The following is a 23,632-nucleotide window of genomic DNA, read 5'->3' as shown; positions in this document are numbered from 1 at the left end:
ATGTGAAGCGTCTGGGGTAAACCATGGAAAGCTGTGTAGGTATGTATATTTGCGTGTGTGGACGTGTGTATGTACGTGTGTATGGGGGTTGGGCCATTTCTTTCGTCTGTTTCCTCGCGCTACCTCGCAAACGCGGGAGACAGCGACAAAGTATAAAAAAAAAAAAAAAAAAAAAATATATATATATATATATATATATATATATTTTTTTTTTTAAACTATTCGCCATTTCCCTTGTCAGCGAGGTAGCGTTAAGAACAGAGGACTGGGCCTTTTTTGGAATATCCTCACCTGGCCCCCTCTGTTCCTTCTTTTGGAAAATTAAAAAAAAAAATGAGAGGGGAGGATTTCCAGCCCCCCGCTCCCTCCCCTTTTAGTCGCCTTTTACGACACGCAGGGAATACGTGGGAAGTATTCTTAATCCCCTGTCCCCAGGGATAACACATATATATATATATATATATATATATATATATATATATATATATATATATTTTTTTTTTTGTCGCTGTCTCCCGCGTTTGCGAGGTAGCGCAAGGAAACAGACGAAAGAAATGGCCCAACCCACCCCCACACACATGCATATACATACGTCCACACACGCAAATATACATACCTACACAGCTTTCCATGGTTTACCCCAGATGCTTCACATGCCCTGATTCAATCCACTGACAGCACGTCAACCCCGGTATACCACATCGCTCCAATTCACTCTATTCCTTGCCCTCCTTTCACCCTCCTGCATGTTCAGGCCCCGATCACACAAAATCTTTTTCACTCCATCTTTCCACCTCCAATTTGGTCTCCCTCTTCTCCTCGTTCCCTCCACCTCCGACACATATATCCTCTTGGTCAATCTTTCCTCACTCATTCTCTCCATGTGCCCAAACCATTTCAAAACACCCTCTTCTGCTCTCTCAACCACGCTCTTTTTATTTCCACACATCTCTCTTACCCTTACGTTACTTACTTGATCAAACCACCTCACACCACACATTGTCCTCAAACATCTCATTTCCAGCACATCCATCCTCCTGCGCACAACTCTATCCATAGCCCACGCCTCGCAACCATACAACATTGTTGGAACCACTATTCCTTCAAACATACCCATTTTTGCTTTCCGAGATAATGTTCTCGACTTCCACACATTCTTCAAGGCTCCCAGAATTTTCGCCCCCTCCCCCACCCTATGATCCACTTCCGCTTCCATGGTTCCATCCGCTGCCAGATCCACTCCCAGATATCTAAAACACTTCACTTCCTCCAGTTTTTCTCCATTCAAACTCACCTCCCAATTGACTTGACCCTCAACCCTACTGTACCTAATAACCTTGCTCTTATTCACATTTACTCTTAACTTTCTTCTTCCACACACTTTACCAAACTCAGTCACCAGCTTCTGCAGTTTCTCACATGAATCAGCCACCAGCGCTGTATCATCAGCAAACAACAACTGACTCACTTCCCAAGCTCTCTCATCCCCAATAGACTTCATACTTGCCCCTCTTTCCAAAACTCTTGCATTCACCTCCCTAACAACCCCATCCATAAACAAATTAAACAACCATGGAGACATCACACCCCTGCCGCAAACCTACATTCACTGAGAACCAATCACTTTCCTCTCTTCCTACACGTACACATGCCTTACATCCTCAATAAAAACTTTTCACTGCTTCTAACAACTTGCCTCCCACACCATATATTCTTAATACCTTCCACAGAGCATCTCTATCAACTCTATCATATGCCTTCTCCAGATCCATAAATGCTACATACAAATCCATTTGCTTTTCTAAGTATTTCTCACATACATTCTTCAAAGCAAACACCTGATCCACACATCCTCTACCACTTCTGAAACCACACTGCTCTTCCCCAATATATTTCACCGTATTCATACATATACATATATACACATGTACATATTGATACTTGCTGCCTTCATCCATTCTTGTCACCACCCCACCACACACGAAATAGCATCCCACCTTCCAGCGAGGTAGTGCCACGAAAAGACAAAAAGGTCACATTCGTTCACACTCAGTCTCTAGCTGTCATGTGTAATGCACCAAAACCACAGCTCCCTTTCCACATCCAGGCCCCACAGACCTTTCCATGGTTTACCCAAGATGCTTCACATGCCCTGGTTCAATCCACTGCCAGCACGTCCATCCCAGTATACCACATTGTTACAATTCACTCTATTTCTTGCACGCCTTTCACTCTCCTGTATGTTCGGGCCCCGATCACTCAAAATCTTTTTCATTTCTTCCTTTCACCTCCAATTTGGTCTCCCACTTCTTGTTCCCTCTACTTCAGAGACATATATCCTATTTATCAATCTCTCCTCACTCATTCTCTCCATGTTTCCAAACCATTTCAATACACCCTCTTCTGTTCTCTCAACCACACTCTTTTTATTACCACACATCTCTCTTACCCTTTCATTACTTTCTCAATCAAACAACCTCACACCACATATTGTCCTCAAACATTTCATTTCCAACACATCCACCCTCCTCTGCACAACTCTGTCTATAGCCCATGCCTCGCAACCATATAACATTTTTGGAACCACTAGTGTGATACTTTTAGTCACTATTTTGGTCATATTTAGATTCCATTTAACTCACATGCTATTGTGTTCATAACCAAATGCAGTGGAATGAAAAGGAAGATGTTTACAAATGTTATATTGTTTTTTAAAAGATTAGGTCATAAACTCAACAACAAACCTTTTTTGTGTGTGATTAAGATAAAAATACATTCTTTTTCATATAAATCTTATTTCACCATACAAATAACAAAATAAAATAATGTAATGTCTCAAAATATAACTCATGCTTTTCTATATAAGAACTGATAAAAACAAAAGCAGGTAGTCATTAAGTTTTATTTATAAAATAAAGATGAAAGACAACACTGATGTCTCTACCTTTTTCGGTGACTAAAAAGAACACAATAAACATTTTCAATTTACATAAGCAGTACCATTTTAAGCCTGGCCTATGACAATATCATATCTAAAATATGTCATTTAAGGTTAATGATCTGAGATCTGTCGTCAGTATGATAAAGAAAATTTAGATTCAACTTCCTTACTTACTTCAAGATTAAAATGCAATAATCTTTCTGATTAATATAAACCACAGCTGTTATAAGTGAATTTTCATATAATGCTCTGATATAGAAATCTTCCTAGTCTTAAATGATGTGGAAGGATAGAAGAGATGTGCAGGTTTCAAAACCCAAGAAAATATAGCATATGCACAGACCCAGTCACACTGTCCTTGCAAAAATCCTGATTCTAATAGCTTAAAGAAGTCTTTTCTTAAGATAGTGGGTGCGGGTGAACATCTGCTTACATTTCAAAAATGCAATACATCAAACCCCAGTCCTAAATGTATTAAAAGTTGCCTTCTAATGGACCATCTGGACCCAAGCAGCCTAAGGTTGGGATCTACTGGAAATCTCAAGAGAAAATCTGTTACATTGGAAATTTTGTCTGGGTGTAAAGTCATAGTACAGTAGTTTCTGACCTTGGTCTGAGATGCTGGGTATCAGATAAACGTGCAAGTCTGCTTTCCATTACCTCACTACAATTTTCATTTCACTAACAGACAATATTCTCTCTGCACACATACATGACATTCTGCACAGAATTACGAGTTTAATCATGCGATATAATTTTTTTCCTTAACAAGGTCAATTTAGGTACATATTTCTTGACTAAACAAGAACTAGCTTGGTCACTGCCTTCCTGTCTAGGATAACCAGGTCCTTGGTCTTCACATGAACAAGCTTGGTGCCAATGTTACTACACAACTGCAATGTTTTTAAGGTACAAACCCTGTCTTTTTGTGTAAATCATGGCAGATAAGAGTGCTATCAATACTGCATGTGCTAAGAGATCCAGAAAACACTGTCTGTCTTATTACTGAAGGTGACTGAACATTACAGATACACTTCCAAACTGGACTGGAACCTGTCACACCTAAAGGAGGGGAAGGTAGACGGTATAATGTTACTAAACTAACGGCATAATGATATCTTATCTTTCTTATCATTTCTGATTAGGAAATTATTCAGATGACCATGAAGCTAATTCCCCCTGACTGAGAATTTCAATCCAACCTTACTCCCAATTAATCCATTTTAATAGGGGTTTCCTGTATCAAAAACGGAAGTAAGGTGTTTCCAGTTTAGCCTATCCAATGTATTTGCAGTGAACTGCACTAAGAAAAATTATGTACTACCTTTCCTAACATTAGCATGCTTATATTTTGCAGTATCAACAATTCAACTGAATGAGAGTTCTATTATACTTTCCCTAAAGCAAATACATAATTCAAGGCAAATGTGCAGAACTTGATAAAACAATTCTTTATATTTTCTTGCAATATGATCATCTTTGTGCTTTCATAACTTCTTATTCCTTCTAATGTATGCCTGACTAATTCCTCCTACGGCACAATGCCACGTTATTTCATAAATTTCTCTGGATTTTCCGCCAACATTTGAGCTGATGTTTTAGCATCCATAAAGAGGTCAGCAGCTTCTCTAACATCATCAGCAGTTACAGCTTCATTTCCATTCTGCTGAGCCATAACGTTTGATGGTGTCAACAGCCGCACTGCATACCTGTAGTGGAGCGGCATTAATTTAATGTCATACAGCACACAGCAATAGTATGTAACAACCTAAAGAAGTGGATACAAGAGCACTGGAAGATAAACAAATTATCTTTTCATAAATCAAAAGAACATGAAAGGAAATCTTCATAAAACTATCTTACAGTGAATTTATGAGTATCTAGTCACAAAGTGCAGCTAAGTAACACCATCTCCCACATTTCTATATAATAAAATACAATAGTACGATTCTTTTACATATGTACCAGTTTACATATATCACAACTCATTTCTCCAATAATAATGAAATATTTACCAGTAGTCTGTTGATGATAGAGTGACAGATTTAGGGTGTTTTGGTAGAGGTGGTGTGCAAAGTGTGAGGGTCAAGGAGAATGGTTTGGTGAACAGAGGGGAGGTAGTGAAAGTTTTGCGGATGATGAATGCCAGCAAGGCGGCAGGTTTGGAAGGTAGTGCAGTGGAATTCATTAAAAAGGGGGTGACTGTATTGTTGATTGGTTGGTAAGGATATTCAATGTATATATGGTTCATGGTAAAGTGCCTGAGGATTGGCAAAATGCATGCATAGTGCCATTGTACAAAGGCAAAGGGGATAAAGGCGAGTGTTCAAATTACAGAGGTATAAGTTCGTTGAGTATTCCTGGGAAATTATATAGGAGGGTATTGATTGAGAGGGTAAAGGCATGTACAGAGCACCAGAATGGGGAAGAGCAGTGTGGTTTCAGAAGTGGTAGAGGATGTGTGGATCAGGTGTTTGCTTTGAAGAATGTATGTGAGAAATACTTAGAAAAACAGATGGATCTGTATGTAGCATTTATGGATCTGGAGAAGGCATATGATATGGTTGATAGAGATGCTTTGTGGAAGGTATTAAGAGTATATGGTGTGGGAGGAAAGTTGTTAGAAGCAGTGAAAAGTCTTTACCAAGGATGTAAGGCATGTGTACAAGTAGGAAGAGAGGAAAGTGACTGATTCACAATGAATGTTGGTTTGTGGCTGGGGTGTGTGATGTCTCTATGGTTGTTTAATTTGTTTATGGGTGGGGTGGTTAGGAGGTGGATGCAAGAGTTTTGGAGAGAGCGGTGAGTATGCAGTCTGTTGTGGATGAGGGGGCTTGGGAAGTGAGTCAGTTGTTGTTCGCTGATGATACACTGCTGGTGGCTGATTGAGTGAGAAACTGCAGAAGTTGGTGACTGATTTTGGTAGTGTGTGTGAAAGAAGAAAGCTGAGAGTAAATGTGAATAAGAGCAAGGTTATTAGGTTCAGTAGGGTTGAGGGACAAGTTAAGTGGGAGGTAAGTTTGAAAGGAGAAAAACTGGAGGAAGTGAAGTGTTTTAGATATCTGGGAGTGGATTTAGCAGCAGATGGAACCATGGAAGCGGAAGTGAGTCACAGGATGGGGAAGGGGATAAAGGTTCTGAGAGTGTTAAAAAATGTGGAAGGCAAGAATGTTATCTCGAAGAGCAAAAATGGGTACGTCTGAAGGAATAGTGGTTCCAACAATGTTATATGGTTGTGAGGCATGGGCTATAAGGTTGTGCGGAGGGTGGATGTGTTGGAAATGAAATGTTTGAGGACAATATGTGGTGTGAGGTGGTTTGATTGAGTAAGTAATGAAAGGGTAAGAGAGATGTGTGGTGGTTAAAAAGAGTGTGGTTGAGAGAGCAGAAGAGGGTGTGTTTAAATGGTTTGGTCACATAGAGAGAATGAAAAAGGATATATTGACAAAGAGGATATATGTGTCAGTGGTAGAGGGAACGAGGAGAAACGGGAGACTAAATTTGAGGTGGAAGGATGGAATCAAAAAGATTTTGAGGGATTGGGGCCTGACGATACAGGGAAAAGGGAGAATGTGTTAGAAATGAAACATCTAAGGACAGTATCCAATGTGAGAAGGGTTGATTGAGTAAGAAATGATGAGAGATAAGAGAGGTGCAGTAATAAGAAGAGAAATGAAAAGGATGAGTTGAAATGGTTTGGACACATGTAGAAGGTATATGTATGTGTATACATGTCAGAAGTGGATGTGGGAAGGGGAAGACTGAATTCAAAATGGAAGGATGGAGTGAAGAAGGTTTTGACTGCTCAGAGCTTGAACATGCAGGATGGTGTAAGGTGTACATGGGGTAAAAAGAACCGAAGCAATGTATTATAAAGAGAGTGACTTGCTGTCACTTGACTGGAACATGGGAAACCATGGAAAGGTCTGTGAGGCCTGATTGTGGATAGTGAGCTGTGGCTTTGGTAGATTATATATAACAGCTAGAGTAGATTTGAGTGAATGAGGCCATTTCTGTGTTTGTTCTAGTATGTACCTCATTAATGTAGGAAATAGTGAAAACTATGAAAGAAGGAAACATACAAAAATTATGTAAATGATACATTTGGGATATGTGAAATAATACCTGGTAATATATCATATAGTGTGTAATACGTTTAGGTGTAAGATGAATGAATCTTTTGATCTAATGTAATGAGGATGGCAAGCATGGATTACAAGATACAACACAAAGCTATCTTCATTCTAAAACAACTGTACTAGATTTTAATCATTTGCCATACACTAATTCTGTTGCACTTAAGTCATTTGCCATCCAATAATGCTATATTGATACATAGTATCTAATTACAATATAATTTTTTCTTATTTTTTCTCAAATTGAAATATGCTGATAGAACTGGGAAGCATGGTAAGCTATGCCAATGTGCCTCAGATGAAGGCATCCTTTTTATATTATTATCATTATTTTTTTTTTTTTTTTTTTTTTTTTTTTTTATACTTTGTCGCTGTCTCCCGCGTTTGCGAGGTAGCGCAAGGAAACAGACGAAAGAAATGGCCCAACCCCCCCCATACACATGTACATACACACGTCCACACACGCAAATATACATACCTACACAGCTTTCCATGGTTTACCCCAGACGCTTCACATGCCTTGATTCAATCCACTGACAGCACGTCAACCCCTGTATACCACATCGCTCCAATTCACTCTATTCCTTGCCCTCCTTTCACCCTCCTGCATGTTCAGGCCCCGATCACACAAAATCCTTTTCACTCCATCTTTCCACCTCCAATTTGGTCTCCCTCTTCTCCTCGTTCCCTCCACCTCCGACACATATATCCTCTTGGTCAATCTTTCCTCACTCATTCTCTCCATGTGCCCAAACCATTTCAAAACACCCTCTTCTGCTCTCTCAACCACGCTCTTTTTATTTCCACACATCTCTCTTACCCTTACGTTACTTACTCGATCAAACCACCTCACACCACACATTGTCCTCAAACATCTCATTTCCAGCACATCCATCCTCCTACGCACAACTCTATCCATAGCCCACGCCTCGCAACCATACAACATTGTTGGAACTACTATTCCTTCAAACATACCCATTTTTGCTTTCCGGGATAATGTTCTCGACTTCCACACATTTTTCAAGGCTCCCAAAATTTTCGCCCCCTCCCCCACCCTATGATCCACTTCCGCTTCCATGGTTCCATCCGCTGACAGATCCACTCCCAGATATCTAAAACACTTCACTTCCTCCAGCCTCTCACCATTCAAACTCACCTCCCAATTGACTTGACCCTCAACCCTACTGTACCTAATAACCTTGCTCTTATTGACATTTACTCTTAACTTTCTTCTTCCACACACTTTACCAAACTCCGTCACCAGCTTCTGCAGTTTCTCACATGAATCCGCCACCAGCGCTGTATCATCAGCGAACAACAACTGACTCACTTCCCAAGCTCTCTCATCCCCAACAGACTTCATACTTGCCCCTCTTTCCAAAACTCTTGCATTTACCTCCCTAACAACCCCATCCATAAACAAATTAAACAACCATGGAGACATCACACACCCCTGCCGCAAACCTACATTCACTGAGAACCAATCACTTTCCTCTCTTCCTACACGTACACATGCCTTACATCCTCGATAAAAACTTTTCACTGCTTCTAACAACTTTCCTCCCACACCATATATTCTTAATACCTTCCACAGAGCATCTCTATCAACTCTATCATATGCCTTCTCCAGATCCATAAATGCTACATACAAATCCATTTGCTTTTCTAAGTATTTCTCACATACATTCTTCAAAGCAAACACCTGATCCACACATCCTCTACCACTTCTGAAACCACACTGCTCTTCCCCAATCTGATGCTCTGTACATGCCTTCACCCTCTCAATCAATACCCTCCCATATAATTTACCAGGAATACTCAACAAACTTATACCTCTGTAATTTGAGCACTCACTCTTATCCCCTTTGCCTTTGTACATTGGCACTATGCAAGCATTCTGCCAATCCTCAGGCACCTCACCATGAGTCACACATACATTAAATAACCTTACCAACCAGTCAACAATACATTATCATTATAATTGTTATTATACTTTCACGCTGTCTCCTACGTTAGCGAGGTAGCGCAAGGAAACAGACGAAAGAATGGCCCAACCCACCCACATACATATATATATCCATAAACGCCCACACATGAGCATATACATACCTATACATTTCAACGCATACATACATAAGCATACACAGATATATACATATATACACATGTACATATTCATACATGCTGCCTTCATCCATTCCTGCCACCACCCCGCCACACATGAAATAACACCCCCTTCCCCCACGTGCACGCAAGGTAGCACCAGGAAAAAACAACAAAGGCCACATTCGTTCACACTCGGTCTCTGGCTGTCATGTGTAATGCACTGAAACCACAGCTCCCTTTCCACATTCAGGCCTCACAAAAGTTTCCATGGTTTACCCAAGACGCTACACGTGCCCTGGTTCAATCAACTGACAGCACGTCAACCCCAGTATACCGTATCATTCCAATTCACTCTATTCCTTGCACGCCTTTCACCCTCCTCCATGTTCAGGCCCCAATTGCTCAAAATCTTTTCACTCCATCTTTCCACCTCCAATTTGGTCTACCACTTATCCTTGTTCCCTCCACCTCTGACACATATATCCTCGTTATCAATCTTTCCTTACTCATTCTCTCCAAGTGACCAAACCATTTCAATACACCCTCTTCTGCTCTCTCAACCACACTCTTTTTATTGCCACACATCTCTCTCACCCTTTCATTACTTACTCGATCAAACCACCTCATATCACATATTGTCCTCAAACTTCTCTTTTCCAACACATCCACCCTCCACACAACCCTATCTATCACCCCATGCCTCACAACTATATAACATTGTTGGAACCACTATTCCTTCAAACACACCCATTTTTACTCTCTGAGATAACGTTCTTGCCTTTCACACATTCTTAAATGCACCCAGAACCTTTGCCCCCTCCTCCACCCTTTGACTCACTTCTGCTTCCATGGTTCCATCCGCTGCTAAATTCACTCCCAGATATCTAAAACATTTCACTTCCTCCAGTTTTTCTCCATTCAAACTTACCTCCCAATTTGCTTGTCCCTCAACCCTAGTGAACCTAATAACCTTGCTCTTATTCACTTTCACATAAGCCATCCTTATGTCACAAAATATTTCTCAAAAAGGACCACATTCAATTCTAATAATACAAAGCAAGTTGTGATAATGAACGACATCTGAAACTCAGGTTTGCATTGTGAAAGTTGGAAGGGACACAGTTCAAAGAGAAAAGCCAGCAAACTGTCAATGTGACTTAGGAGACGGAAACAATGTTAGTCATGGACTTGAAAAACACTTATCACGTTTCTGAAACGTATCTATATTACTGTATTCAACCGCTCTGGTGAAAATTCCATATGTTTACAATCCTGTTGACAAAAAAGTACTTTGCCTTATTTGAGGTAATATGTTTGCTCATTTGATTTCACTATGAGTGAAATCAAAATAAGTCCTAAGTAGCTTCTTAGATCAACAAGGTCAAAACCTTTGATAATTTTGAATACTTGTATTATATCACCTCTTAACCTTCTCTTCTCTAAGCTAAAGAAATTTTGTTAGTTCTCGTATGATCTAGTTCTCAGTCTAGTTCTCTGTTTAATTTGTTTGTGGATGGGGTTGTTAGAAAGGTGAATGCAAGACTTTTGGAAAGAGGAGAAAGTATGCAGTTTGTTCTGGATGAGAGAGCTTGGGAAGTGAGTCAGTTGTTGTTCGGTGATGATACAGCACTGGTGGCTGAATCATGTGAGAAACTGCAGAAGCTGGTGACTGAGTTTGGTAAAGTGTGTAAAAGAAGAAAGTTGAGAGTAAATGTGAATAAGAGCAAGGTTATTAGGTACAGTAAGGTTGAGGGTCAAGTCAATTGGGAGGTAAGTTTGAATGGAGAAAAACTGGAGGAAGTGGAGTGGATTTGGCAGAGGATGGAACCATGGAAGTGGAAGTGAATCATAGGGTGGGGGAGGGGGTGAAAATTCTGGGAGCCTTGAAGAATGTGTGGAAGTCGAGAACATTATCTCGGAAAGCAAAAATGGGTATGTTTGAAGGAATAGTGGTTCCAACAATGTTGTATGGGTGCGAGGCGTGGGCTATGGATAGAGTTGTGCATAGGAGGGTGGATGTGCTGGAAATGAGATGTTTGAGGACAATATGTGGTGTGAGGTGGTTTGATTGAGTAAGTAATGTAAGGGTAAGAGAGATGTGTGGTAATAAAGAGAGTGTGGTTGAGAGAGCAGAAGAGGGTGTTTTGAAATGGTCACATGGAGAGAATGAGTGAGGATAGATTGACCAAGAGGATATATGTGTCAGAGGTGGAGGGAACGAGGAGAAGTGGGAGACCAAATTGGAGATGGAAAGATGGAGTGAAAAAGATTTTGAGTGATTGGGGCCTGAACATGCAGGAGGGTGAAAGGCGTGAAAGGAATAGAGTGAATTGGAACGATGTGGTATACCGGGGTCGACGTGCTGTCAATTGATTGAACCAGGGCATGTGAAGCATCTGGGGTAAACCATGGAAAGTTCTGTGGGGCCTGGATGTGGAAAGGGAGCTGTGATTTCGGTTCATTATTACATGACAGCTAGAGACTGAGCGTGAACGAATGGGTGCTTTGTTGTCTTTTCCTAGTGCTACCTCGCACACATGAGGGGGAGGGAGTTGTTATTTCATGTGTGGCGAGGTGGCAATGGGAATGAATAAATGCAGACAGTATGAATTACATACATGTGTATATATGTATATGTCTGTGTGTGTATATATATGTATACGTGAGATGTATAGGTATGTATATTTCTCCATGTGTGTGGACGTGTATGTATATACATGTGTATGTGGGTGGGTTGGACCGTTCTTTCGTCTGTTTCCTTGCACTACATCGCTAATGCGGGAGACAGCGGCAGAACAAAAAAAAAAAAAAAAATCTAAATAACTAATAATTTGTGCATTACGAACAAACTTACTGAAGTTTCTAGAAAAGTGCATGACACATATGAAAAATACAATTTACAATTTGTTGTTTGCCGACGATACAACTCTAATGGCTGATTTGTATAAGAAACTGCAGAGGTTGGTGACTGAGTTTGGAAAAGTATGTGAAAGGAGAAAGTCGAGAGTAAATGTGAATAAGAGCAAGGTTATTAGGTTCAGTAGGGTTGCGAGACAAGTTAACTGGGATGAAAGTTAGAATGGAGAAAAATTGGTGGAAGTGAAGTGTTTAAGATATCTGGGAGTGGACTTGGCACTGGATGGAATCATGGAAGTGAAAGCGAGTCACGGGGTGGGGGAGGGGGTGAAGGTTCTGGGAGTGATGAAGAATGTGTGGAAGGAGAGAACGTTATCTCGAGGAGCAAAAATGGGTATGTTTGAAGGATCAGTAGTTCCAACAATGTTATATTGTTGCGAGGCATGGGCTATAGATAGGATTGTACGGAGGAGGGTGGATGTGTTGGAAATGAAATGTTTGAGGACAATATGTGGTGTGAGGTGGTTTGATCGAGTAAGTAATGCAAGGGTAAGAGAGATGTGTGAAAATAAAAAGAGTACGGTTGAAAGAGAAGAGGGTGTACTTAAATGGTTTGGACATATAAAGAGAATGAGAGGAAACTATGACAAGAGGATATATGTGTCAGAGGCAGAGGGAACAAGAGAAGCAGGAGACCAAACTGGACGTGGAAGGATGGAGTGAAAAAGTATTTGAGCAATCAAGGCCTGAACATACAAGGAGGGTGAGAGGCATGCAAGGAACAGAATGAATTGGAACGATGTGGTATACTGAGGTCGATGTGCTGTCAATAGACTGAACCAGGACATGTAAAGCATCTGGGGTAAACCATGGAAAGGTCTGTGGGGCCTGGATGTGGATACTGAGCTGTGGTTTCAGTGCATTACACAAGACAGCTAAAGACTGAGTGTGAAGAAATGTGGCCTTTCTGTCTGTATTTTTGATGCTACCTCGCTGAAGCAGGGGACAGCGATGCTGTTTTCCTGTGGGGTAGGGTAGCAACAGGAATGGATGAAGGCAAGCAAGTATGAACATGTACATGTGTATGTATATTTTGATATGTATATGTGCGTATGTGGGTGTTAATGTATATATTAGTGGATGGGCCATTCTTCATCTGTTTCCTGGCACTACCTCACTAAAGCAGGAAATAGCAATCATATATGATAATAATAATATAATGATTTTATATATCATTCACTGAGTATAAATGTATTGAACTACAAGCATTCCTGTTTTATGTAACACTGCAGTTTCTATTCACATTTTCATTTATTTTTCTGAATATGTGAATTATTGTTTATTGAAATGTTCATGAGGAACCTTCTAAAGAGAAATGTGCTGAAAAAGTATCTAAGTGCCAACTAGTATACCATGCTATATTGAATATTTGTGTTATAAGGTAAAATGAGAATCATCTTTATTTAGCAGTAAAAATAAGAATCTTCTGTTGCCTTAATAAAACAAAAAAGTGAAAAAGAAACACTAACCTGAGTGATGCCCTTTCAGCAATAGAGCTAAGTTCTTGTAAAGCATCATTGTCAATCTTTATACCTTCAGTCTGGGCTCTAATTCGGATTATCTGGGCTACTTCTTCCTGCCCGTATGGTTTCATACGCACGATAATTAACCGATCTAGTAAGTCACGCGGAATTCCATGCGCTGAAACTACGTCTCCTGTTCCTCTGCAAAAAATGTGTAACAATCAAGTGAATACACACACACACACACACACACACAAAAAAAAAAAAGTTAAAATACATGGCTTTTGAGGAAATATTTTCATCAAATATGTACAGGACCTCTGCAGTTCTATCCTCTATGGCAAATACATTTGGATTAATCCTCCACCACCTGTGTAGAATTTTGGTGAAGAAATATAGGGAGAAATCCAACAAAACTATCATGCACACTTTATGATGGAACTCAGAGAATATGAGAAATCAAGTCCAAGGTTTATGCTTTTCAGTAAAGATAACCACTGACCAGGGAGGTAAACTACTTGGGTACATGTCAGCACTGCAGTGGCTATCAAGTTCCCTTCCCTGGCCCACATTGCTGTTTTTGCTTTCTACCTCAATTCCTTGTGAGTTGCTTTAACTCAATCCATAAACACATTCTCTCCATAGAATATATAACAACACATAACACGTAACTCTACTTCAAATATGTTATTTCCATGCTAATTCCTAATCAAACATTTCAAATCATATTCAAGTAATGTCTCTGGCAATAAGCTGTCACTGCACTAAAGGCTAAGGAGGGCTGAAAGGTCCCTTGGTCCTCCTTCAATAACATCAAACAATTTGGATTCAATTCACTTTTACAGAAAGAGCTTTTTACATTTCTGCAACAATTACAATCTGAGCACCAACATCTCTTCTGTTCAACACCTGTCTACTTCCTCAAATGATCTCTCTGAAATCTAAGCCCCTACTCTTCAGCATCAAATCTCTGACCATAATCTTTAAAAGTGCTTCCTCTTTGATGGCACTGTTGGTGCTAACTGCAGTACAAAACTACTTATAACTTTCCTCAAAAGTCTCAAGTCTCTTAACTTTAAAGCCAACTGGCCAAATTTCTTTACCCTCTATAACTTTACTTTTATGCTTTGTGTATTTCCCCCAATTATTCATGCCCTGACTATCTGACCTCCTATCACAAAAAGTTGCTGTCTCCACACCCATACACTGAAATCCTCAATGTAGGTCATTTACATGAACATCACAAAGATTGATTAGGCTTTACTCGGGATAATCCTGGTGGAGCCATCGGACTTTCCTTCTCCTTCCATAACATTGGATCAATGAATTAAACACTCATCATGAGTTCCTGATCATTGTAACCATTCCTTTGATAACCTTAGCACTCTTTTACTTTTGAACCTATTCTCTCTGATCCATTATTTCCAGTCCCTTTGGGTCTTTCAATCATAATCATATCACTATCTTTTCTGGGCTGGCCCACTTTCTATTCTCTTTTTGATATGTCATTTCTGATCCTCTGGCAGCTTACTGGTCTTCTTTGTACAACCTTCATTCTGACTTTCCTCGGGACGAATACTGCTTTACAGGCAGGGACACCTCTAGCTATGCTGACCATATATAGAGAGATGTATGCTTGGTTGGATGGGGTCCTATGTCCCTTTCACTGCATTTCTATCTTCCCAATCAAGGTATGGGGGCTCTTGTTTTCATGCTTGCCGCATCAGGCACAAAGTGTATTGTGCAATGAAATTCTTGCTCTCTCCTGAATCTCATTACAGCTTTATTTCTGCTCAGAATTAGAGCAAAGTTCTTTGTAGAGTCAAGTACACCCTTAATGCAAAAAAGTGCATTCATTTTGTCTTCTACAACTGAAAAATCTTGTTGATCCTAATCTATAACCAACCAATTTTGCCATTCAACCTTTCCACATTTCTTCCAACGTGATCAAACTATGGTTAACTTGCCTCCATCCCCTCAGCCTAAGTCTTTCCCATTTCTTCCTTGCATGAGGTCTTCTGAGTACTCACAACTAAAAGTGGATAAGGCACCTGGTCCAGATGGCATACCTCCTCATGGTCTAAGGGACTGTCCTTGTGAGTTAGCTCCAATCCTTGTTTGCCTTTTTCATCCTTGTATACAAAGCCTAAACTTTTCCTCTTCTTGGAAGAAAGCACTGATGTAGCCCATCCCTAATAACGGAGGCTGTTCTAACCCTTCTCACTAGTGCCCTTACGCTGTCACTTATGTTATCTCCAAAATTCTTAGAAATTCTCCTTGGCTTTTACTTTCCCAAGCATTTAAAATCTTGCTCCCTTTTTTCTTATCACTAATATAGCTTTTCCAACAACAGGTCCACTAGTGATCTCACCTGTGTGACTCACCTTTGGTCCTCTTCTCACATTAATCTTGGTGACTTTAGTTGTGAACCTTGACACTTCCAAAGCATTTGATAGGGTGTGACCTAAGCCTTTGCTTCCTAAACTCCAATCTTTGGCTTTTCTACTCTCTGTTCCTAATTCATAGTTTCCTTTTTAGTTGTTTCACTGTGGCAATCACTGATGTAACAACTTCTCCCTCATATGCCATCAACAGTAATGTCCCTCTTGGTTCGGTCACATTGCATGATGTCTTTCCCCTCTCCGCAATTGATGTTCTGTCTTCAACCTCTAACACTGTTAGCTCCTTTGCTGACGATTCCATTCTACATACTTCAAACCAGTTTTCCTCCCTTCTTGACTCAAATATTTATTTATTTTTGTTCTCACAATGAACATACCCATTTTCTTCACATAGACTTCTGTGGCATCAATGAAAGAAGATGCAGTAATCTGATCAACGACAAAAAAAGGATAAATGCAATATCTACCACTTTTTCTTTCATAACCTCACTAATTTCCCATCAAGTTTCAAATCATTGCAATTCAACCCTACAGTTTCATAAACATGTTGGGCATAACTACATCCTCCACTCCTTGCAGGAAGCCCCATACTATGAACATCTTGCAGGGTTCTGCATCTGCTAAAGATATAGCTTTTCATTATTCATAAAAATCTTTTATAAAGAAACAATAAAGTAACAAAAACTAAAAGTTGGCCTGATATAAACTAAGTCATTAATCAACAAATATCCAACAAATCCAACAAATATCAATCAACAACACTTCAACAAAATATAATGACAAACTTGGTCTTCAATATGTGAAACTTGAGTATTTGGTTAATGAACTGAGTGATAAATACACCCTGAACTAACTCCCCCCCAACTGAATAATTGAATTAATTATGCCTGACTACACCTAATGTCTTCACACAAGACTGTCAACTTCCAATAAATTTAACAGAGACAGAGCATACAGTAAACACTCGATCTAATGGACCCGGATACAACAGATTTTGGATTCAACAGACAAATAATAATACAGTGCATTAACAATAATCTAAAAAAAACACATGTGCCACACCATGTGCATTTCATATCGCACTTATTTTTGGTAAAGTGGGTTAGATTCACTTTGTTTCAGTCCCAGTCTGCCTCAAGCTATCAAGCTGTCAGTTTGCATAGAGTGTTTCTATTATTTCAGAATTAATACTTTATAAGATAATTCTGCAATCCTTACAATTCAAAATGGCATCAAGTGATTGTAAGAGGTGCAATGAAAGCAGGTAGTCCATCCTCACTATATTATAAAGAATCCTTTCATATGAGAGGGGTGGCATCACCTTTGTGTCAGCCTAACTCCTACCTCCAACTGCTTGGTAAGCATTCCCATGCTGCCGGGTGCCCACCACTCAACTATCGTACCACACACTAAACCCTACACTCCCTCACAAGATTTTGGTAACTAATTGTGATATTTTGCTACAAAATAAACAAAAACAAAACTATTTATTTTATTCATTTATCATACTTTGTCGCTGTCTCCCACGTTAGCAAGGTAGCGCAAGGAAACAGACGAAAGAATGGCCCAACCCACCCACATACATATGTATATACATATATGCCCACACACGCACATATACATACCTATACATTTCAACGTGTACAGACATATACACATGTACATATTCATACTTGCTGCCTTCATCCATTCTCGATCAAACTATGGTTAAATAAGGGGAGTGGGGGAGGAATGGGATGTATTTAGGGAAGAAGTGATGGCTTGCGCAAAAGATGATTGTGGCACGAGAAGCATGGGAGGTGGGTAGATTAGAAAGGGTAGTGAGTGGTGGGATGAAGAAGTACAATTATCAGTGAAAGATAAGAGAGAGGCATTTGGATGATTTTTGCAGGGAAATAGTACAAATGACTGGAAGATGTATAAAAGAAAGAGGAAGGAAGTCAAGAGAAAGGTGCAAGAGGGGCAATGAGAGTTGGGTGAGGGTGTATCATTAAATTTTAGGGAGAATAAAAAGATGTTTTGGAAGGAGGTAAATAAAGTGCATAAGACAAGAGAACAAATGGGAACCAGTGAAGGGGGCTAATGGAGATATAATAACAAGTAGTGGTGATGTGAGAAGATGAAAGAGTGAGTATTTTGAAGGTTTGTTGAATGTGAGATGATGGAATGGCAGATATAGGGTGTTTTGGTTGAGGTGGTGAGCGAAGTGAGAGGGTCAAGGAGAATGATTTGGTAAACAGAGATGAGGTAGTGAAAGCTTTGCGGAAGATGAAAGCTGGCAAGGCGACAGGCTTGGATGGTATTGCAGTGGAATTTATTATAAAAGGGGTGACTGTGTTGTTGACTGGTTGGTGAGGATATTCAATGTATGTTTGGCTCATTGTGAAGTGCCTGAGGATTGGCAGAATGCATGCATAGTACCATTGTACAAAGGCAAAGGGAATAAAGGTGAGTGATCAAATTACAGAGGTATAAATTTGTTAAGTATTCCTGGGAAATCATACGAGAGGGTATTGATTGAGATGGGGAAAGCATGTACAGAGCATCAAATTGGGGAAGAGCAGTGTGGTTTCAGAAGTGGTAGAGGATGTGTGGGTCAGGTGTTTGCTTTGAAGAATGTATATGCAAAATATTTAGAAAAACAAATGGATTTGTATGCAGCATTTATGGATCTGGAGAAGGCATATGATAGAGTTGATAGAAATGCTCTGTGGAAGGTATTAAGAGTATATGGCATGGGAAGCAAGTTGTTAGAAGCAGTGAAAATTTTATATCGAGGATGTAAGGCATGTGTACGTGTAGGAAGAGAGGAAAGTGATTGGTTCTCAGCAAATGTCGGTTTGTGGCAGGGGTGTGTGATGTCTCCATGGTTATCTAATTTGTTTATGGATGGAGTTGTTAGGGAGGTGAATGCAAGTTTTGGAGAGAGGGGCAAGTATGCAGTCTGTTGTGGAAGAGAGGGCTTGGGAAGTGAGTCAGTTGTGGTTCGCTGATGATACAGCACTGGTGGCTGATTCCGGTGAGAACCTGCAGAAGCTGGTGACTGAGTGTGGTAAAGTGTGTGAAAGAAGAAAACTGAGAGTAAATGTGAGTAAGAGCAAGGTTATTAGGTACAGTAGGGTTGAGAGACAAGTCAACTGGGAGGTAAGTTTGAATGGAGAAAAACTGGAGGAGAAAAACTGGAGGAAGTGAAGTGTTTTAGATATCTGGGAGTGGATTTGGCAGCAGATGGAACCATGGAAGTGGAAGTGAGTCACAGGGTAGGGGAGGGGGTAAAAGTTCTGGAAGCACTGAAAAATGTGTGGAAGGCGAGAACATTATCTCGGAAAGCAAAAATGGATATGTTTGAAGGAATAGTGGTTCCAACAATTTTATATGTGGTGTGGGGTGGTTTGGTAGAGTAAGTAATGAAAGAGTAAGAGAGATGTGTAGTAATAAAAAGAGTGTGGTTGAGCGAGCAGAAGAGGGTGTATTGAAATGGTTTGGTCACATGGAGAGAATGAGTGAGGAAAGATTGACAAAGAGGATATATGTGTCAGAGTTGGAGGGAACGAGAAGAAAGGGGAGACCAAATTGGAGGTGGAAGGATGGAGTGAAAAAGATTTTGAGTGATTGGAGCCTGAACATGCAAGAGGGTGAAAGGCGTGCATGGAATAGAGTGAATTGGAACGATGTGGTATACTGAGGTCTATGTGCTGTCAATGGAGTGAACCAGGGCATGCGAAGTATCTGGGGTAAACCATGGAAAGTTTTGTGGGGCCTGGTTGTGGAAAGGGAGCTGTGGTTTCGGTGCATTATACATGACAGCTAGAGACTGAGTGTGAATGAATAAGGCCTTTGTTGTCTTTTCCTAGGGCTACCTCGTGCACATGCGCGGGGAGGGGGTTGTCATTTCATGTATGGCAGGGTGGCGACGGGAATGAATAAGGGCAGCAAGTATGAATTATGTACATGTGTATATATGTATATGTCTGTGAGTGTGTATATATATATATGTATACGTTGAGATGTATAGGTATGTATATGTGCGTGTGTGGACGTGTATGTATATACATGTGTATGTGGGTGGGTTGGGCCATTCTTTTGTCCGTTTCCTTGCACTACCTCGCTAACACAGGAGACAGCAATAAAGTATAATTTGTTTATCTTATTATACTTTGTCGCTGTCTCCCGCATTAGCGAGGTAGCACAAGGAAACAGACGAAAGGATGGCCCAACCCACCCACATACACAAGTAATATATTAAATAAATAAATGTGGTATTCAGGGGTTGACATGCTATTAATAGACTGAACCAAGGTACGTGAAATGGTCGGGGTAAACCATGGAAAGGTCTATAAGGCCTAGTTGTAGATTGGTTGTAATTTTGGTGCATTACATGTGACAGCTAGAGAAAGGATGCAAGTGAATGCGACCTTTCTTCACCTGTTCCTAGTGCTACCTTGCCAACATAGAGAAGAGCAACCAAACATGAAAAAAAGAATTTCATTATATCTGAACTTACTTCCCACCCTAGGAGTCCCTTCTATCATTATGAGGTTCCTACGATCCTCAGGAAGCTGGCCATGTCCACCAGTCAGGACCACAGTCCATACTCTGTTGTGATGTGTGTACAACCTTGTGCACAGAATGCAAAGTCACTAGGTAATATGTGCTTGGTGTCTTCTTTATGGTAAAAGGATCATGGGCATGAAGTGTCTTGGGACACGTTGAAATGATGTTTGCAGTGTTGTGATGAATGATCTCTAGAGCATAAGTGGAAGAGTATGACCCGTGTTTCACTGGGAAGTGTGGTTTCTGATGGGTTAAAAAGTCTGGTGTGTTGAAGTTTATAACTGGGTTGAGACATCAATTGTTTGGTGCTTGTCATGTTATTCCAGTGTGTATGTGTTTTGACTGTTGTGTTTGTTGGGGGTGGGGGGGGATCCACTAGTTCAAGTTATTGAAGTGTAAGCTTTTCATTTCTACTTGGGGGATAGTAGTTAGTCATAGAGTAGTTTGGGTGGGAAGGGTCTAGTGCTATAGCTTAGGACTGGGCGCTGAACTTGTAGGAATATATAATAATCTATTCTATACTGTGTAGCCACTAGATTTCTCATAATAATCTAATGTGTGCATTATCTGTGCTTCAAGCATGACTCTGTTGAAGGAGGATACAACAGGGGTTTTGGCCTTTTTCATTCCCTTATTTAGTAAGCCCTATAATCTGGTATAAAATAGTAGCCTGGAAAAGTGACATAATGCTTTATCATGATATCATGCCTTTTGGGAATGATATAGCTTTAAGTGGGATACTGCCACCAGCTGGCAAGCTTCAACAACATAAGGAAAGTTTTGTGCATGTAGTCAGGTTTAACTGCAATCTTGCAATAATCATGTCTAAGAATCACAGGGGCAATACTCTTATAAAAAAAAAATCTGAGTGAACATCTTCAGTTCCCTGTCAGGTTTAAAATATGAAAGTAGTGACAAAATAACAAATTAAGAATAATACATACCAAATCAAATACAAAATTTCATTACTTACTTAATAACACAACGTCCTCTGTTTGTAGCAAAAACAACAATAGGTGCTATTCTAGACTCCAGTGCTCGATGAAGGAATGTGAAACACTCTATATCCAACATGTGCACCTCATCAATAAACAGCACACCAGGTACCAGTTCTGCTATACCCTGGTCAATGTATTTATCCACAACCTTGTTGATCTCCAGCCTTAGCTTCTCTGATAGGATGAAAATTAAAAATTTCACATTAGTAGGAATACCAGGGTAGTAAGTGTACCTCAAACAACTGTGTCCCTTCGCTCTGCCATCTGGTGAGATTGGCAATGAGGACCTCAATTCTCCAGAATAACTGCCACAAAAGATGTAAGCCTTTATGCACTTGAACCATTCCCAATAAATGGAACTGAGTTAATGGTAACAGATAGACAGACAGCCCAGGGATATACTTCATTGCAATGAAAAAATATAAATGAAGGCTTTGGAAAAAAGCTGTGACAAGTGTGCAGAAAATAAAAAATGGCACTGAAAGGAAGCGTAAAAAAGAAAGAAAGAATGGGAGAACTAAAGATAAATATACGAATTAGATATATGTGATGATGCCTTCTGATCAAATTAAATGAGCAGTTAAATCAATGGAAGGAATACCTTAAAGAGCTGATGGCATCTACAGACAGGGATACATCATACATGGATAGGTTATAATATGATACATGGAAGTAAAGAAATAGGAGGGAAAAACTTCAGGAAAACATGTGAAGAGAACAAATGCAAAAAAATATGTTTGTGGAAAAATCAGATAATGCTACATGACTGCCTCTCTCCTGCTACATGTAATTATCTACTACCACATTCAGAGAGAAGATTTAATCCAAACACAACCTCCTTAAAACCATCCCTACTCTCAACTTACCCTATATTCTTTTAAATTCTTCACATTTCAAAAACAATCCTCTCATATGCTCTCCCTGTTATGCTCAAAAAAGCTCTTTAGTTTATCATCTTTACACTCATCTTTTCCTTTGCATGATGGCACTATCACTATTCTTGTCCAGTTATCTGGCAATCTCTCACTCTTCCACAAACACACATGCATTTGGTGCATCCTTTCTGCAATGTCGAGGAGAAGAAAGTGGTATGAGTAAGTGAATTTGGGAAGAAGACTTGTTTGAAAAAATACCAAGAAAGATTGAGTGCAGAGTAGTGAAAGGAGAGAGCAAATGAAGTGAAGGGAGTGGGTGAGGAATGGAAGGTATTTTGAGGAGCAGCGATGGCATGTGTAAGAGATATATATGGCATGCAAGAGGTGGGAAGTGGACATAATAGAAAGGGTCATGAATGGTGGGATGAAGAAGTAAAGTTACAAGTGAAAGAGAAATGAGAGGCATTTGGGTGGTATTTACAAGGAAGGAGTGCAAATGATTAGGAGATGTATAAGAGACAGCAGGAGGAAGTCAACAGGAAGGTGTAGTGGTTGAAAAAGAGGGCAAATGACCGCTGGCGTGAAAAGTATCATTAAAGCTTAAGGAGGATAAAAAGATGTTTTGGAGGAAGGATAATAATATGTGAAAGGCAAGAGAACATATGGGAACATTGGTGAAGGAGACAAAAGGAAAGGGATAAAAGGTAGTGATGAAGTGAGGAGGAGATGGAGTGAATATTTTGAAGGATTGTTAAATGTGGCTGATGATAAAGTGGCAGATGTAGGGTGGTTTAGTCAAGGTGGTACGCAAAGTGAGAGAATCATGGAGAGTGGTTTGGTGAAGAGAGAAAAGGTGGTGAAAGCATTGTGCAAGATGAAATGCAACAAGGTGGCTGGAGTGGATGGTATTGCAGTTGAATTTATCAAGAGGGTGACTGCATTGTTGACTGGTTGGTAAGGATATTCAGTGTATGTATGGATCATGGTAAGGTGCTTGAGGACTAGCGGAATGCATGTATAGTGCCACTGTATAAAGGTAGAGGGGATAAAGGTGAATGTTCCAACTACAGACGTATAAGTTTACTGAGTATACCTGACTCACTTCTTAGGCCCTCTCATCCCCAAAACAGACTGCATACTTGCCTCTCTCTCCAAGACTCCTGTATTTACCACTGTCACCATCACATACATTAATAAATTGAACAACCATGTTGATGTCACACACACCTGCCGTAGACTAA

The 23,632-nt window shown here is 40.0% G+C and overlaps 1 protein-coding gene across 2 annotated transcripts in view; it reads right to left on the bottom strand.

The window, feature by feature from the left end:
- Nucleotides 1-2,886: 2,886 nt before the first annotated feature.
- The window catches only part of pont (RuvB-like helicase pontin), a 152,798-nt gene continuing 132,052 nt past the window's right edge, over nucleotides 2,887-23,632 (bottom strand). For both annotated transcript variants that reach the window (XM_071678775.1, XM_071678776.1), the window contains 3 exons: nucleotides 21,492-21,690; nucleotides 13,569-13,763; nucleotides 2,887-4,650 (listed from right to left, as the gene is read on the bottom strand). In XM_071678775.1, the coding sequence (XP_071534876.1) occupies nucleotides 4,491-4,650; nucleotides 13,569-13,763; nucleotides 21,492-21,690 (554 nt within the window). In that variant the 3' untranslated portion in view covers nucleotides 2,887-4,490. The remainder of the gene's footprint in view (nucleotides 4,651-13,568; nucleotides 13,764-21,491; nucleotides 21,691-23,632) is intronic.

Source organism: Panulirus ornatus, chromosome 28, assembly GCF_036320965.1.
Source record: "Panulirus ornatus isolate Po-2019 chromosome 28, ASM3632096v1, whole genome shotgun sequence".
Taxonomy (NCBI): Eukaryota; Metazoa; Arthropoda; class Malacostraca; order Decapoda; family Palinuridae; genus Panulirus; species Panulirus ornatus.
The sequence above is the reverse complement of the archived record's forward strand: the minus strand, read 5'-3'. Positions and strand labels throughout refer to the sequence as shown.